Below are 18,767 nucleotides of genomic sequence, written 5' to 3'. Positions count from 1 at the left end.
AACATGTGTGTATAATTTAAAAAAAATTAGATTTCTTTCAACTTCCAAGAGTTGTTTTAGCCTTGCTGGAATGATTTTCTTCTCCATTTACATCTTTTTAGCGAGTTTTCGTACCGTTTTTTCGCATCGAAGCGATTTCACAAGCAAGCAAAGTCGCCAAAGTAGTCCCCAGGCCACTTTGCCAAGGGCTAAAGATTTTCACGCACGTGGGTGAGCAAAAAAAAACGCATATCTGTTCTTTCCTGTAAGTTCCTGGCTTGTCAACTTTAAATTGCAATCACTGTTCATTTCATAAGAACTAGAATTTCTCTCCGAAATATAACTCGAGGTAAGTTAAAAAAAGAATATTTAGTCAAATTATCAAGGAAAAACATTGGTTTAATAATTTAATTGAGAGCTGTTTAAAGCTGCTCAGAATCGCGGAAATCACGTCTAGGAGGCTTCAACTTTTCAAAAATTTTCTGAGGGGGGCATGCCCCCAGACCCCCCTAGGAGGATGGATTAATACAGCCACTGTGCCGCTACGGAAAATAGTTTGAATGACTTTTCATGGCTCCCCTTCGAATTCATGAAGAGTGAATTGAACACATTAGCGACGTTTCTTCTGATCCAAAATTTACACTTGGCTTGAAAGAGATGAAGTTCCCGGTGTTGTGGTCTGGTCTTTGCCTATTGTGCCGTTGTACTGTTGAAATGCTCGGAGATATTAGCTGTGTTACTCTACAATCCGAGGGTAAATAAAGTATTCACTTCACTTCACTGCAACCAAGAAGGATTTTGGATGTTAAAAACAACGTTAGGTCTTGATCTATCGATGACATACAGAGGCCTGGCGCACTGGAACAACACGTTAGCCAAATACTCGATTATCGGTGCAACTTGCAAATCTTCAAAATTGGAAGACAGGATATAAACATTTTAATTTTAATTCACAACAATCCTTCCACAATTTTTATTTACGAAGATTTTATTTATTTTTAGATGAATATTTTCAGAAATATGATTCAGGCGTAGTTAGCTTTTGGACACACATTTTAATCCTGGATTTTCAATGTAATTTTTTAATGTATTAACACTACACTCCGGACCTTCACTGAGGGGACGCAGGCGGTGTCAACTGTAAGTTCTTCATAGGAATGCTAGGATATTATCCTAGCATTCCTAACATACCTCACACCAGGTTCCTTCGCTTGAGCCGCGAAAGGTGTCATAATCTGTTTCGCTGTCAAAAACATTATTTAATCTAATGAAGACCAGAAAAAGAAAATTATAATACCGTCGACTAATAATTTTGTGATGTTGTGATAACAGCGCGCTGTGATTTCGAGTTTTTAAAATGTTGTCGATGTACCTCGGCAAAATCGGAAAAACAAGGAACCAATTTTAAAGATGATTATTGAAGAAAGCGTGAAAATAAACAAATTTTTAAACTGACAACGAAAATGCACAGCACATTTTATAATACCGGGGAGGCTGTTAATAAAATACAGCCAGTCTGCTGTATCGGTACATCTTGTTCGATTTTCCTGATCGAGCCTATCAAAAAAACTATAGAATTTTCGAACTGACGAGCTCATATTATAGCCGCAAGTAGCTTACCAAACTGAATTAGCTTCATAATGAGCGGCCGACAATAATAGAAAGGCCAAAACAGTTTAATTCTTGAACTGCGAGAGTAGCGGCCTTTTGCGTACTAGATTCGTACTGGTAACAGGCCCCGTAAAATCACGAAACTGAATCTTAAAGCTGTATCGAAGCAAAGCCTTCAGAAAAAAAAAACGCATTCAATGAAAAACAATGCTAAATAACGCCGCACTGTTTCTATTTTCAGCATTTTGTACAATTTACAAGTGTTGTGGCAAGCATATGTGTGCAGCCGTCTTCAATAGAAACATGCACATAAAATTATTTTTTGCAGTTGTTTCATGACGCTGCACCACCTAAAACAACGTTGCCAGCTAATGATTAGTTACGTTTGATTATGTATTCCATTGGGAGAACAGACTTGCAGGTTACATCGGACTGTATGAGGCGCGCCGCCCGCCAGCTCCGATGGAGAAAATATTTTAAAGCGGTTGCAGTATTAGAATTGCAGGTTACATCGGACTGTATGAGGCGTGCCGCCCGCCAGCTCCGATGGAGAAAATATTTTAAAGCGATGCCGTGTTAGAATTGCAGGTTACATCGGACTGTATGAGGCGCGCCGCCCGCCAGCTCCGTTGCAGAAAATATTTTAAAGCGGTTGCAGTATTAGAATTGCAGGTTACATCGGACTGTATGAGGCGCGCCGCCCGCCAGCTCCGATGGAGAAAATATTTTAAAGCGATGCCGTGTTAGAATTGCAGGTTACATCGGACTGTATGAGGCGCGCCGCCCGCCAGCTCCGTTGCAGAAAATATTTTAAAGCGGTTGCAGTATTAGAATTGCAGGTTACATCGGACTGTATGAGGCGCGCCGCCCGCCAGCTCCGATGGAGAAAATATTTTAAAGCGATGCCGTATTAGAATTGCAGGTTACATCGGACTGTATGAGGCGCACCGCCCGCCAGCTCCGATGGAGAAAATAGAATTGAGCAGAATTAGAATTGCAGGTCAAGTTGCTAATACTGGTCAGTTTTACGACGATACGGCTGTTTATTTTAGAGAACGAATAGAAAATGAATGTAGCGAAACATAATGTATCGCAAATAAAATGAGCCCGCTCAAATCTGTGTTTTTGTAACAAGAATCCGACCAAATGTTACAACAAGATGGAATCTTCAATTTACTGACCATGACCTAAAAGTAGTAATGTTTAATGGATTGACTTACCTGGCGATCTTCTATTACTGATCCATGACGTGATAGCCCGGGCTAAAACAAACACAACATTTCGAACGATAGCGTGCAGTTGAGCGCTTGCCTTAGTGCTGCAGAACGAGTGTCCGTGAAACCGACAATTAATTTTCACGGCACAACTGAAAGGTACGAACCATTTGCAATATGTCGTAACATATTCAGGATTTTGAACGACTTTCTGCGTGGAAGGCGCCAGCGTCACCGCAACTCGCGGCTGCAAACTCACCGTAAATGATCATCTTGCATAAGGCAAAAACAACCCTAAATCTTAAAAGGTCGAAACGTTTACGCAACATCAAAGTCTCTAGAAATCATTCCTTGCTAGATGAGCTTCTTCTGTCTTTCCCCAATTGCCGCCAAAGCAGAATTCGCCGCGAACATTATAATTTATTCTGCCGCCAGAATGGAAATTGATCCATGTAATATAACACAACTGATGAGAAGATAACTCAAATGCTGCTGACAGATTATAACACTTTCGGTAACCGCAAACTAATCCTCTTAAGAAATCAGGAACTTACAGTTGACGCCACTTGCGTCCCCTCATATACATGAAGCTTTCAGCTTTAAATTTCATTTATCGCGCATAAATAAAGGTATATCTAACAATCTATGAAACAATATCATGACTAGGAAAGGGATAGTACAGGCAGTTAAGGATTTGCTTCGCTTCGTTTCCCTCCGGCTTCAAATTGTTTTCCTCACCATTTAATATTCTGAACGTCTGCTGTTGCAGCTTTGTCTTCCAATTCGTAATTAAGTTCCTCGACGATGTTAAACTCTGCTTGTATAAGCGCTTCGTCGTCAAAGACTAAGGAACCATTGCAAACATTCAAAGGTCTCCGGTTCAATGTAACTACAAGGAGCCTGCAAACGGACACTTTGGTGACTATACTAAAGAGGTTTCAGCTGAAGAAAACAGTAATCAGAGGAAGGGTGCTAGACGAAAACAAGACGGAAAGATATTATCAAGGGTAGATATTGCACTTCCAAACAATTACAATTTTTATGTGCGCGGTATTGATTTTCGCTTGTTTAAAATTACGCGCAATCACGGTTTTCTTCGCGCATTTTAAATTTCGCGATTATTTCGAAATCCCGAAAATCCCGAAAATTACGGGCCATGTGAGAAATAATAATAAATAAAACTGATCAGCTAGAATAATTTTTTGCGCTTTTTCTAGCTCCTGATAGAGTAGCCAACATCTTTATTCCATTTAATACCTACACCCTATTCGATAGTTGACCATAGTTTAACATTTTATGCGCGCGGATATGTTAAACAATCGAATAAGGGATTTATATGTTATTTCACTATTTTTTCAAAAACGTTTTAGTCCGTTTTCCGTAAGTTTGTCCTTCCGTATTTTTGCCCTGTTCTACAGTGTAATAACGTGGCATATTTTGCGCGTTCTTTTGCCCTAATATAATAAAATGGCGCAATAGTGGAATAATACATGAATATAAGATAAATTCGTCCAACGAGTGTGATGCAGAAAACAAAGGATAATTTGTGTGTTTATACGTTTGGATGAAAATAAAATCTTCATAAGCTCATTCATTGACTCATTCACTTTATATAGCTGTAGCAATGTCTTCCTTTTTATATAATGTTAATATAATTTATAGTGCATCGACCGGATACCGCTCCATTAGTCCGTAATTATTCCCTAGGACAATTATAAATTGTTGAGTGGAATCTTAATGCCTTAGCAGTGTCTTATTTCGAGCAATATTTCCGTTGCTATTTGCTTGTGAAAGTATGCTTTATAAGGATAGACAATTATTAATTATGTTCAGTTATTATTGTATTATCGTACACTGCATGCTTTCGGTATGCCCTGATTTTAAGAGGATTATCTAGATATATTGGTCAGTGATTAGGATAGACATAAAATCGCCCCGATCATTTTGATAGCCTCTATCGTGTGCAACTGCCGAGATGATCGAAGGCAATCCAAGCGATTAGAAGCGATGAGGGGGGTTCTCATATAATCGCCTCGATCGTCTGGTATTGGAAAAGCGCGCGGCCAAAGCCTTGGCCGGCGATTGAGAGATACTTCACAGAGAACACTTTCGTTTCTTCAATTAACGTCCGTATGAGATGCGAAAGTTTTTATATTTTCTCTCTGCCGCGGCCGCGCCGGGGGCATCCGAACCAAACTTTTCGCCTATAGCTTTCCAACTGTTCAGCCTAATACTCTACTTATTTTTATAGTCATTCGAAAGCTTGTTGTATATACACTCGTTTTTGGACTTCTTCCGTAAACAAGGACTGGCTAAGTTCTACTGTTTTGAAGGCCAAGTTGGTTGTGAAGCCGTGGGTAATATTGACGCACCATGGGACAGTTTGGATCGCTTCGATCGTCTATCTGCATGAAAATAGTTCTCATAAAATCGTTCGCGATCGCCTCTGTCTGCGACCAATCGCCCGGATAGATCACGGGTGATCCAAGCGATTGCGATCGCCCCAATTACTGCAGGCATTAACGATCGTCTGTGAAGTGTTCTCATATTAACGCCCTGATCGTAAGACAACTTTTTGAAGTGACAGCGGCGATCGAAACGATCGGGGCGATTATATGAGAACCAACCTTAAGGCACTGTGGCACTATTTGCTCATGTTTTGTAACAACGATATTATTTTACCTCACAAACTAATAGAAATGCAATCAGCCAAAAGTTCGAGCATTCGAGTACAACATATGACAAAGATCGTTTGCCTCGGTTTACTCATCTTTGATCAAACCCTGTAAGCCATGCTTATATAAGTGCGGCATTTTTCAAAATCAGGGTAGTTTTCCACACGCTTTATCTCTGAAATGAAGTCGGTGACCCCCCCTTTTTGCATTTCTGACACAACTCATTATCCGACTGCATTATTTTTCTAAAAAAATCTTCCCACCAGAAAATTTTGGCGCGAACGTCCTTATGTCTTGTAAGTAATAATATTTTCTAAAACGCTTGTTCCTGAAAAGGAATGGAATCTAAGTATCTAAAGAGAACTTTCGGCACAAGGGTAAGAAAAACAAAAAAATTTAAATCATTTTTTGGAATCAAACTGGGGTCACAGCTCTAGGAACTTCTACGAAACGCGCTTTGAATCCAATGACTTAGCCCCATTCGAGCGCGGCACAACACTTCTGCGGGGCTCCCAGGGGTTTTGGGCATAAGGGAACATGACGATTTTTTTTTTCAAGGGAACAAAAGATATTATAAGATTGTTTTGAGGCCGTAAGGAATATCTCTGCCTTTAACTGGAAATTTTTGTGAAGGCATTCGAGAAAATGCAAAGCATTGAAGAAAATGCCAATTTTAAGGGATCCTGAGAGAACAGGTGTATCACCACCCCTTCCCCTTGGCAGGCCCTGTCACGGGTTTGAACTTGTGTGTTGTGTGTGCATGTGTAACGTCTAAATACTAGTATTGCACATGTGAATTCCCAACACCAATGTTTATTTATTCTGTACTTGACCTCGGTTTCTTAAATCTATTGACAGCACATGCTGAAAAACAACTATGCTCTATCTTCCTTCTCACTGAACCAAGATATATCCCATGGCTTCGATGTGTTTGCCTCTATTATCTGATGACGGGTGGTCTATAGCCTCGTTTCCACACGAGTTAGAGTCATCCTGGTGTCCATATGATCCTGCTGTACCAAACCCGATTCTCGAATCACAACTGATGCACTCGTTTTCGTTGATACCAAGGAAGAGCCTTTAGGGCTGCATGCCGCATTGAATCCTTGTTTTTTTACAGTTGGTCTGCAAGGAGGCTTTAGAACCAATCAGCGTCTTCCACGTACTACGACCCAGTGAGGTGGCGCGGTATTGCCCGTCAGCGATCAGTGAGTACAGGGAGTAGGCCTGCTTGTTGATGACAATGAAGTTGATCTGTTGGCCGATCTTCATACCAAGACATATCTTGGAGAAAGGCGTGTTCCAGTAGGTCGGTAACTTGGGTTCGTGATTGTCAAATCCAGTCTTTCCTCCTGGAAGATTGATTGGAATTATAATGGAAGGTTGTCTAGTGAAAATAAAAATAAAAAAACACGACATAAAAATTAAATACTTAGCTTGCAGTCAATCTGACTAACGCATTTTCTGAATCATTAATGGGTATCTTTTTATGTAGCTCTGCGTAAAATAAACATTGTGTCACGTTTTACCTTAGCGCCATCAATTTTCATGACCAGCGTCCATCCACCACCACCGCATGCTCCAAGACTCGTCATGTGACAGAAAACAGGGACCTTCCCAGAGTCCATTTGAAGAAAGTAAGCTCTGTTCCCTTGCGACCTGATTACAAAACAAAAACAAAACAAAACAAAAACAGGAAAAACGTGAAATCTATACCCAGAACTTCATTTAATTTATCTTTTTTTTAAGAAATAAAAATAAATACTCTAGTAAGAAGAAATAAATCGAAATTAAACCACGTCTGTGTAATGCCTTCTCCAACACATTTCTTGGTGGTCGACTCATGCAAGACACTATCTAAAAAAGGAAAACTAATCTTTAGAGCTTTCTGAAAAGCTCGATTTCTACAGTAAATTTATCAAAGGTCATTTTACAGAAGAGGTGATTATAAAAAGTATGACAACGAACAAACTGCGACAGCTAGAGAGAAGGATTGCTCACGAGTTTGAAATCGAGATTTTTTATCAGAACTTGCGTGAACGGGATATACGGTTATTTCGTTGTTCGTTTAAGTTTTTCGACACTTTAACAATGCTTTAACATCCTGAACAGAAAGACTTAAGAAATTCTTTTTTTTCCATTCACTCCTTTTGTGTCCGTCACGGTGATAATATTGTTGCAACCTGCGATGCATGTCTTCTTCAGCATGTTTCATTCGTAGACTTCGCTGCAATTTTTTGCAAGGTCTTTTCCGTTGATAAGAAGCCAGCCAGTCCACACAAAACATCCCTCGGCGCATTCCCTGCACTGTGATCAATTCATTTTTAGAAGTTGTTCATTACTGACAGAGAGCGTGCTATTTTTTGGCGAAATCGATCAATATCCGAATCCACATTCATTGAAAACTTTGTGTGGTATAGTTTCACTTATTTTCTCTTGTTTCACTGCAACGGACAGTAGCTGATGTTATGCCGAATGTGTCCTGACATCCTGACATGAAGAGAGTGGAATCCAGCTGGCCAAAAATCTCAGCTAATCCGTGATCCCCTGTAATTTCGAAATTCTTGAATCCGCTCAATGTATCGCAAAAATCCACAACCCTTGCGCTTTTTGAGGCCAAACCGTCGATCAGCGAACCCATTCAACCCCTCCTGGCAATAAAAACTCGCGTCCTGTTAAATTTTAGCAGGACCCCGTTGAACATTTGCATTTTTATCTTGCTGAAAAAGGCAACAGTAGTGGTCGAAACGTCCAAAAACAATATTTTTAGCCAGTGTCAACTTATTAATTCGAATTTTTAACATGCCTGGCTACAACCCGAACATTTTTTATAAACGGTTTGATGTTTCAAAAATGTTTATTCAAACTTTTTCGTTTTGACTGTTTATTAGATACGGAACGGTGGATGGCATTGTCTAAAAATAAAACATGTTACAGATAACAAATATAATGCATGTAAAACGAAATAAAATTTTAGATAAAATTAATTTTGTTGATGCAAAAGGCAAATATACTGTGGACTGCCGGGTACAAGTAAGCGTGCCAATTTAGAGAGCGAATGATTATATTTATTGGGGCAGAACCCAAGTGTAACAATGACCAATAATGTTCTTTTTACGAGATTCAAACATAACACGGAGTCAACAAGACACTGAATATTGCCTGGAACCACGTCAGCGCTGACGTGGCGTAACCTCTATGCGCATGCGGCTGGCGAGTAGATAACTTCCGGAGAGCGGTCGGACTGCCTTTTGATTGGATAGGCATGGAAGGCTTTTCGGATGCCTTATGTGAGCACCTAAGAAAATAGGCCCTATTCTGTCTCACAGAATATTTATAAGAGATGACTGTACGACTGTTTGAGAGCCCTTCATCTAAAACTAAAGTTTCCCACTGCATTGTTAAGCAGACAGCTAGTGAATAGAAAGAGAATTATCATCGAGGAACTATTTTCTTGATGTACTACGAAATTCTCCGAACTAACATTATAACAGACGTATGGGAATCAGTATGGAGAATTTACATTTCGAGAAATTGTTTTTCTTATAATAGTCAGTAAGACATCCACGGTGCAGCAAAACACGTTGCCGCAGAGTTGTTTCACTTCACTAGTCGGTCCACTTGGGTTTGCATATCACATGCAAGACACTTAACAAATCGACCACATTTTTCCATGGTCTACACTCTTATAGACCATAGAAATGACGTCAGAAATGTTCAAAACTCAAGTGGAACCTCGAGGCGTTAGCCGAGTGGTTTCACTGCAAAGTTTTGGACATTTTATGGCGTCATTTCTATGGTCTATAAGAGTTTATATAATAACCTGAATTCTACGCGCATTTTGATTGGTTCTTACTTATGATCTATCAGAGTACAGACACATGGATGACGTCACGCGGTGGTGTGACTCGCGCGCGTGATCAGAGTTCATAGTCCAAATCAGAGTTGTCGGCAAAGTTTTTCAAACTTGCGGGGCCACAACAAAGCAAAAAAGTTCAGCTTAATTACAAATCTTCAGTGAGAAACAATACGCCAAGCATCGTTCACCTTTCGAAGCATTTAACTGGGCGAAACAAGCTTGAAGAAGACAGTGAATTATTCGAGAAATTATCCGAAATCTGTATGAAAGTTTGACCGATGTTGTACAGTTGGACGACGCCACGGAAAACAAACGAATTGCGGTTGAACGCTTCGGTTAATGCTTACAGATTTGAACAACTTTCCAAATCGGAATAAAGGTTAGTTTTTTCATTGACTTTCAATTGACCATTTTTCTGTTTATTCAATCGGATTAACAATGCTTCGTGTTAACGAAAACTTAATAGTGAAATCAAAACAACTTAGCTCAGGCATCGGTACGGCAGCATTGCTCACACAGAAGTGTGCTGAAGTCTTGTGTTATTATATAAAACAAATAGATTTCATTTTGCCGTGCGTCTGTTCAGTAATAGATCACAGAAGACGTCAAAATGTGGTATGAACATCAGTGACCCACTCGGCTAGCGCCTCGTGGGCCACTTCTCTGTTCATACCACATTTTGACGTCATCTGTGATCTATTACTGAACAGACGCACGGCAAAATGAAATCTATTTGTTAAGTAGACCATGGAAAAATGTGGTCTATTTGTTTTATACCAGAACAAACTCGAACAAGTATTTATCAAAAGCAATGCCTGACCGTGAAGAAACTTTGCCGGTTGGACGTAAAGATTCCGGTCCGACACGTAAAAACGACAATGATACGAAAGAAGATAAACAAGAATTCAAAGAATGACAATTTTAATTACCTTTTCCTCACTCGTTGAGTGTGTGCCTATCGCTTGAAGCGAACAAGATTATTTTTCTTTCTGAAGATCTTTTAAAAGCTCGTTCACTAAACATCGACAGTCCCCTGCCGGTTCGCTAGCACCGTTCTTCTCAGTTAGACCAAAAATTCAAAAGCCTGGTCAATTTTCTTTCGACAGATCACCTAAGTAGAAGTCCAATCCTGAATTCCGTAAACAAATGCGTACTTGATTCAAACAAAACACGATGAAATTCGCTTTCATTCATGGGGACCAAACTTACACATCTTTTAGCCCGCGCGTGTGCGTGGCGTGATCTGACGTCACTTTCATGGTCTATACTCTCATCGACCATAACTTTGGACCAATCAGCGCGCGAGAATTCTCTCGGTTATGGTATAAACGAATTTGGTACATGTTAAACAGTTAACATGACCAAAGTCAATCCCAGATTCAGGTTCCACGTGTCGCTCTACTTCTTCACACTATCGCTTCCTTTTCTTCTTGTCAGAAGACTTTCCTTCGCTCTTACGTTTCTCGGACTTCTTCTTTGACTCTGAAAAGTAAAATCAAAAATCAAAACAAAAACGTAACTCAGTCAGTATACGTATCTTGTTAACCAAGCGTAAGGGACATACTGGAAAAATATGGCTCTACAGTCATGCTAAGTTTCGAATGGAGAGTTATATCAGACTCAAAAAACATGCTCCCTTGATGCCTCGGAAACGAAAAACTACTTTTTCATGCACATGTAAAGAACTCTCTTATCAAAAGTGCTAAGCAAATAAAATAATGCAGGAAATTTACTACACGCATCAGCAACTGCCGTACTTTAATTTAACAAAATAATGTTATTCACCTTCTTTGTGCGAGGTTTCCCCTCTATCATTAGATTTCTTCTCTTTATCTACAGTTTTAAAAAAAAGTGCAGGTAAGTTGTACAGTTTATATGTGCATGTGGGTAGTTATTAAGGGAGCAGTGTCATGAGTGGCGAGAGTAATGGACTTGAAATCAGGATTACATGTATTCTTGGGGTGACCACTAAATGGATTTGGAGCAGGGCAATTTCAAGTTCCATCCCTTAGTCATTATTAGTATTATAATTTAGATTTGTCAATTTTAAGTGACCTCCCAGTTAGCAATGCAGCTCTAATAATAATAAAAACTGGAAGCTCATTGTACAGTGACAGCTTTTTCTAGAAACTACACGTCTTGTGCAAGTCGAATGAAGCAAGTGTTTACATTTTACTTGTTTACCGCTCCACGGCTGTCATCAAGACTGCTATATTATTTGAAGCGAAATTAAGCTCAAAGTGGAACATGTTTATTGCAGTATAAAAGTCAAGACCAAGATTGAAAGGTAGCAAACTTTACAGAAGTGCTGAGCCTAATTTTATGACGTACACTGAAACTGTGTCAGTTTGCCGTTTTATCGTAAATTATTCGCTGCTTTTCTACTTTATTCACTCGCTCTTGCTGTGCGTTTACAAGTATTATTAATTAAACTTTTCGCATCAATCCTTTTGTTTCGCGTAGTTAATTTACTATGGCATTTCTGTGGTTTTTGAAGGCACCGCTGACTATTTCTTGTTCATAATCTCGCCAAGTTTGCTGTTTTCAACCTTTTTCCTGATGGAACTGTCGCTTCCCGCAAAGCAATTTTACGCTGAGCGACACTTGCCGCACTCATTTCCCATATAAGGTCAAACATGTATATGAGCTGATAACCGGGATTCAGTGAACCAATCAGAAAGCTAGAAATGCAATATCCGAGGTTGAGAAGTTAATAAATATATATTTTTTTATCTGTGGTAATGCCTTCCTGTTTATATGATATTCATATGTAGTGCGTTAACAGATAGCTGTATTAGCTAGTCCGTAATCAATCCCTAAGACGGAAATAAACAAATGAATGCAATGTTTATGTCGTCGCTCTGCGTCTGATTTAGAAACAGCGACCACAGTCAATGAGCCGGTTCCTGGAAATACGATTAAAATAACCCACCTTTAGCGGTTATTCCCCGCTTGAATTTCATATTCTAAGGATAGCTAATCCAGAGATAACGGGGGTTCGTGAAAGCGATTTTAACCCTCGATTAAGATTAACTATTCTTGAATTAAACTCAGAATAAGCCGGTAAAACCGGTTACTGGCAGGAGAAAATGGCTGAACACTAGAGGTTGGGAAGGGAAACAAAAACAGCAACAAAGAGCAGAATCGGTAAAAGTCTTATACCGTGGTATTTTAGCGTTCGCCCTTGGTATTTGGTCTCCGAATAAAGTTCGAAATGAAGGGTACCTGCGTGTAGTGGATCTTGATGGAAAAAATACAAATCGCCACGAAAGATTGCGATGAATAGCCTCTGTACATAAATGACTCTGTTTAATCTCATAGTTCCCCTGTAACTTAATAATATAATATTATGTGATAAGGTGGATATATGTCATTGTCTTTGCCCTGGTATTGTGAAAAGAAACTGGATGATGTTTATTACATGGTTAACTGGTGAAATCATTTATTGTAATTTCTTGAATGAGGTTTTTCGACATAATTTGGTCACAAACGTGACTTTGCCTCAGGAAGAGAAAACTGACTTCCTCGAGGTAATACGTCCTTTATTTGCGTCTATTTTTTTTTTTTCAGACATGCGGTTGATATTTTTTTAAGCAGAGAGAAAAAAACTTGGTGTTGACAGCTAAGGGAGAAAGATTTCGGTGCGTCACAATCAGTTTTCGGATTTCGTGTTTTATTGAGAAATCCTAAATCCGGTCATATCAGGATTTTCCGTATTTTAGCGTTCTCGCGAATAAAGGTCTAAATGGAGGGTCTGCGTGTAGTAGATTCTGATGAAAAAAAAAAATACAAATCACCGCGAAAGATCGCGATAAATGGCTCATCTAACCTCGGTACATAAACAATTCTCTTGAATCACCTGGAAAAGAAACTAGATGATGTTAATATTACATGGTTAATTAGTGAAATCATTTATTGTAATTGCTTGAATAGTCTGAATTAGGTTATGACAGAAGTACATAATCTAGAAGTCCACATCTAGCATTGGGGCGCGTGCTATCGGATTCGTGTGTGTGCTATTTTACACAGGCAATTTACGAGTGCTCGAAGGGCGAACAAAAAACCACAGAAAACCCAGCCTTTGGTACAATAAAATATTTATTTTTGGTTAAAGAAAGTATGTTTCGCTTTGCTGAACGTCTTTACATCAACAAAATTATAGTTTCTTGCTCCTGAACTACAAAAACAACCACGACTCGAAGATCGTTTGGGGTTAACTCGTTTTCTGAATTTCGATAAATTGCTAAATGAAAATTGTTTGGGAATACTTTTGGAAAGTGAGCGATACAACACTTGAAAACACATCATTTTCATTGGCCATTCTTTTTAACTCCAGCGTTTTGACAGTCGTAGAAAATGTGAAAAGGCAACCCGTCGCTGGTTTCCATAGACGAGCTCACAAAACAAACACGAGGAACTTTCGCGAAAGAGTTATGAACATAACTACCTTAAACGTTCATATGGAAAGTATATCCTTATTAAGTTTCGTCGTATTTAATTACTGAACAACAAATAGAAAATTTATAATTTATTTCAGTTTGCGGCGCCGCGCCGGCATCGAGACAAGAAATAAACTAGCTGCACACTTTGGAGTATATTCGAGAAGCATGAATGAAATCATGATTGTTGATTGAATTTAACTCGTATTTTCATTTATGTATAAACAAGTGCATGACCTTAAAGTTCTCAGATTTACTTCTCGAAAAAAAGCTCCAATTTCCGAATCCGAAAAGCAGGGCATTAGGCTTACATTTCTAAAATGTGGTACTCGAACATCCCTTGCAATATTGTTTGAGTTCAGGTCTAAAAATTATGCTTTCACCGCTCTGGACGCATAAGGTCTACAAAGACACCCTTGAGAACCACAGAAATAGTCCCTAAAGTCTTTCTTTTTCTTGTCTAGCCGTCCTGTCCTTATACTTCGAAAAAGGGCTTGAAGAAGGTTGTAGAAGGTTGTTGTTACATGAATGAATTAAACTGGTGTACCTTGTATATAGTCGTCGCGCTCGATTTCAACCGCTCCAGGGACAGCTGGAATTTTTCATAGCAATAAACCTGTGCCAAGATGTAAAAAGACATCTACAATATGTAATAGCTGTCTTTTTTTTTCTTGAGTTCCATTCATCTAAAGTGTCTTTACATTTTGAATTTGAGTCGAAACAGTCAGTTTCTTTTTCGCTCGCTGCCATATCCACTCTGATCTGACTCCAAAACACATCACATTCTACTGGATGCTCAGAGTTTTTTTTAGCAACTTCAATGCTGTCACCATCATCGACAGAAGAGGAGACCAGTGATTCGAATTGATAAACAATTGATAAACAACAACTTGAACAGTGAGAAATCTCGTGGTGCCGTTCGCTTGTTTTCAGCAGTTCGGCTCTTCTTGCTCAACTTCAAAAATCTGTTCAACCAATCAAAGGCGCGCTGTAAAAAATACTTTTACGCCATTGGTTACTAGTTCGCGGCAAAAGACGTCTACGTCATTTTCTCGCGAGCCTCTCGCGCGAGGCTTGTTCTAAAAATGGCCTACACGCGAATCTGATAGCACAAGACTCATTACTAGAGATGTAGACTTCTGGATTATGTACTTCTGGTTATGAGACATAATTTGGTGACAATATATGGTGACTTTGCCTTTCGAAGAGAAAACTGACTTACTCGAAGTAATAAGTCCTTGATTCGCGGCGATACTTTCAGCAAATGATTTTTTTGCACGCTCTAGCTGAAGTTCATTTTTAGACAAGCGGTTTTCTTAACCAGAGAATAAAAAGCTAAATGAAACTTGGTGTTAACAGGGAGAAATTAAAGAGAGGTAATGAATTGTCTTCCATCTTTTTTTTCTGCATTTTCTATTTCCATTTTCTTTATTGTTTATTAAGTTACACATGCGTGTTAATACAATACTTAATTGATTTTAGACATCGCACGCCTCTTTCAGTGTATATTAAGTCTTGTATAAAGCTTATGGCCTTTTTCTAAAAAGCAGAAAATGTTCAGTTCCTTTAGAGTGTCACTGAACCAAAATGTATCCCATGGCTTTGATGTTCTTCCCTCCATTATCTGGCAAGGCCGCGGAATTTGCTGCGTTTCCACACGTGTTAGAGTCATCAGGATTCCCTCCCGTACCAAACCCGATTCTTGACTAAGAGCTGCTGCAGTCATTTTGTTGGTTGCCTAGAAAACCGATTCTTGCTTTAGCATCGCTCTTACCACCACTTAGTGCATTAAAACCTTCCTTGTTACAGTTGTTCTGCAGGGAGGCCTGTGAACCAATCAGCGTCTTCCACGTGTTACGACCAAGCGATGTGGCGCGGTAGTTCCCATCAGCGATCAGTGAGTACAGAGAGTTGGCCTGCTTGTTGACGACAATGAGGTTGATCTGATGGCCGATCTTCATTCCAAGACAAATCTTGGAAAAGGGTGTGTTCCAGTACGTCGGTAACTTGGTCTCATGATAGTCAAACCCAGTCTTTCCTCTTGGAAGATTGAAGTCGCCCCTGTTGCTCCAGAGATTTGAATCGTAACGAAAGGTTGTCTATTGGGAATAACGATAAAAAGTGTGACATAAAAATGGAGTCCTGTACATATACTACATAACTGTTCATCATCACAGAGGTAAACTCTGATATGCCTAGCTCAGTGGTTAGAGCACCTTGGGCTCTAACCACTGTCGGTTAGACAGTGTCGTGTGGTTTTAATCCCGCTCGGGGCATTTGATATTTTCCGACATGAATATAGGTATGAATATCAGAGTTCTCTGATGATGAACATTTTTTTTCGAAATAAGCCTGTAACGTACTACATAACTGTAACATACAATACCTTGCATTATTTAGAACTAGAACAAGAATTCCCTAGCTTGACGGCGGGCAATGAGTCAATTTACTGACGCGATTCTCCGGGCCGAACTATATACCTCTTCTGTTTTCAGAGATTCGTTACAACTAACTTCAAATGTACACTCGGATTACTTGCACTGAGTTAATCTGATTAACGCGTTTCTCTAACACTGTTGCATAATTATATATTGGGCTCTTAAAGGGACTTTGTCACGGATTTGACCAGATTTTTTAACAGCCAAAATTTATATTTCTGTCGTAGGAAAGCTAAAAATAAGGGTCCAGTTCTATTAAAAATTGTAATATTAGAGCACTGAGACTGTTAAGCTGCGTCTTTGGCTGCGGATGTCACCGATGGAAATGGATTGCAATAGAAAAGCGCGAGAGTGACGTCACGACTCAGACAAGACTCAGACAAACAAACCGAAATGGCGGACGATTTACCTAAAACACTTTCAAAAGCAGCCGGCATTCCTAAAACTCTTACATAAAACGGAAAATTCTCCTAGATTCCTTCTATTTTTCTCAGAACACGCTGATGTTTTTGAGCCTAGTGGCTGTTAAACTCATTTGCATTCTATTTTTAGGCCCCGCGTGCTTCGCGTTTTTAAGAAATAAGGCTTAACTTCTAAGGTTGTTTCCGTGCGTCTTAAAAAAACGGTATTTTAGCCGTAGCTTGATATCTATCCGTAAATTGAGGTTATATCTTCCTGTATAAGATAATGTTTTTCGTGGGTTAAACTGCCCACCACTAATTTGAGAACAGTTTAGACCAAAAATCTGCGAAATCATATCCCCGTGACGTAGCCCATTTAATGGGATAAACAATGATCCATGCATTTACTTTAGCACCATCGATTTTCATGACCAGCGTCCATCCACCACCACCGCATGCTCCAATCCCTTGACTCGTCATGTGACAGTAAACAGGGACCTTCCCAGAGTCCATTTGGAGGAAGTAAGCTTTGTTTCCTTGAGACCTTAGTACAAACAAAAAATGTAAATGCGTAGAAAAAAAAGACTACTTCCCCACTTTGATATGCCTTGTCTTCACCTCCTTTCAAAATGGTAACACATAGAAGACAAATTTCCCCAAAACGTGATATATTTTAAGAGAACGCTTATCATATTTCACGGTCACTAGCTGAACGTTTCCTACTTAGACTCACTTTAAAGACAGAAGAAAATTGCGTGCAGACTTTTCTACAATTCCGCACTCTTGATAAGATCAAACTTTCTCAGCCTTCAAAGGCTAAACTCAGAATTATCGGAATCAAATGGAAAATGCAAAAAAGCTACATCTACGCGTACGTGTTCTGTTTCAATTCATATTTATGAAACACTAAAAGTATTTACCGAAACCAATATATTCACCAGCGTCTTTTAAAAAAAATGTATTCTTACCCGACTGTTACGCTGAAACGGCGAAGTTGTATAGAGCAATAACTAGTGAATTGAAGAGCAAGATTTGTTCTTCAACGGAAAATCCTGAAAGACCAAATTGCATTACGTCTTACGCGACACGTCTCTTTTTTCTTGCTAACAGAGCTAGGAGACAATGCTAGCAGAGAACTCTTTTTTTTTTTAGATATTCCAGTACCTATTTTATCATGATTACTTACTTCTGATTCACGTAAATTTCTTTGCATGACGCAAAAGACGAACCTGCAAAAGATAAAATGTAGTAAAGTTAAGTGTAAAACAAAACAGCGAAATGAACTGAATAAACCAATTAGTATATAACCATCGAAAAAGCCATCTTACCAGATTCAGCATTGTGATTCCCACGAGATGTAGCGTTGACTACTGCCTGTATAAGTTGATGAAATTTTTTCTGCAAGGTTGCTTCAAGGGATTTGATGGCCTTCTCAGTGTTGCCTGTATTTTGATTCACGTTGACGATAATTGTGTTGTCGCTTTTTTTGGCGGGAAGCGGAGTCGACACAGGTGCAGTGTTGTTTCCATCAGCAGTTACAATCGCGATCACACAGGATAGCTGCAGAATAAACCGAACGTTCAGAGTCGAGCGCATCTTGTTGGGTAGTGTTCTTTACAAATCACTCACTATTGGAGATTAAACAATATAACATTTTTTTATGAGTCGCGATTTTATCTTCTTGTTTATATGATATTTATTTGTAGTGCATTAACAAAGCAAACACTCCAGAGCAGTTGCATTATTCTGTAAATCAACCAATCGATTAATCAATCAATCAATCAATCAATCAACTAACCCTAAAACAACTATGTCACGTGGAATCTAATATCTTAGTCCACGCGATCTTATTTTGAGCAGTATTTCATTGAGATTCCTTTCTCTTGATACGTAGTTTAATTTAGATATAGATATGTCTCAACAGTATATATTATCCTTTTTATCCTCTCTTGGTGTGTGTGCGTGTGTGTTTAAGTGCAAAAACTGACTACCAAACTCCGTGCGAGAAACGTAGTTAATATGGAAATGATATAAAAGACAATTGTCCTTCAGATCGTTGGCATGAGTGGCATAACATAGAGAGAGACTCAACAAAAGGCAATTACTCTACGTTTTCAAGAATACGTTAACCATTAAAATGTCGCCTGTGTC

General features: G+C 39.1%; 2 protein-coding genes across 2 annotated transcripts in view; both read right to left on the bottom strand.

The window, feature by feature from the left end:
• Window positions 1-6,301: 6,301 nt before the first annotated feature.
• LOC144636548 (putative skeletal organic matrix protein 5) overlaps window positions 6,302-18,767 on the bottom strand; it is a 62,559-nt gene continuing 50,093 nt past the window's right edge. Inside the window, exon 4 of the mRNA XM_078495785.1 lies at window positions 6,302-6,361. The gene's annotated coding sequence lies outside the window, so the exon portion shown is untranslated. The remainder of the gene's footprint in view (window positions 6,362-18,767) is intronic.
• Window positions 14,810-18,244, bottom strand: LOC144636485 (putative skeletal organic matrix protein 5). The gene is made up of 4 exons (XM_078495704.1): window positions 17,945-18,244; window positions 17,803-17,845; window positions 17,025-17,160; window positions 14,810-15,876 (listed from the first exon to the last, which is right to left on the bottom strand). Exons 1-4 carry the CDS (start codon window positions 18,210-18,212, stop codon window positions 15,484-15,486), a joined length of 840 nt encoding a protein of 279 aa, XP_078351830.1. The 5' UTR covers window positions 18,213-18,244; the 3' UTR covers window positions 14,810-15,483.

This window comes from Oculina patagonica, chromosome 13 (genome assembly GCF_052425735.1).
Source record: "Oculina patagonica isolate OP01 chromosome 13, crgOcupat, whole genome shotgun sequence".
Classification (NCBI taxonomy): domain Eukaryota; kingdom Metazoa; phylum Cnidaria; class Anthozoa; order Scleractinia; family Oculinidae; genus Oculina; species Oculina patagonica.
Note: the sequence above shows the minus strand (reverse complement) of the source record. Positions and strands in the feature narration are given on the sequence as shown.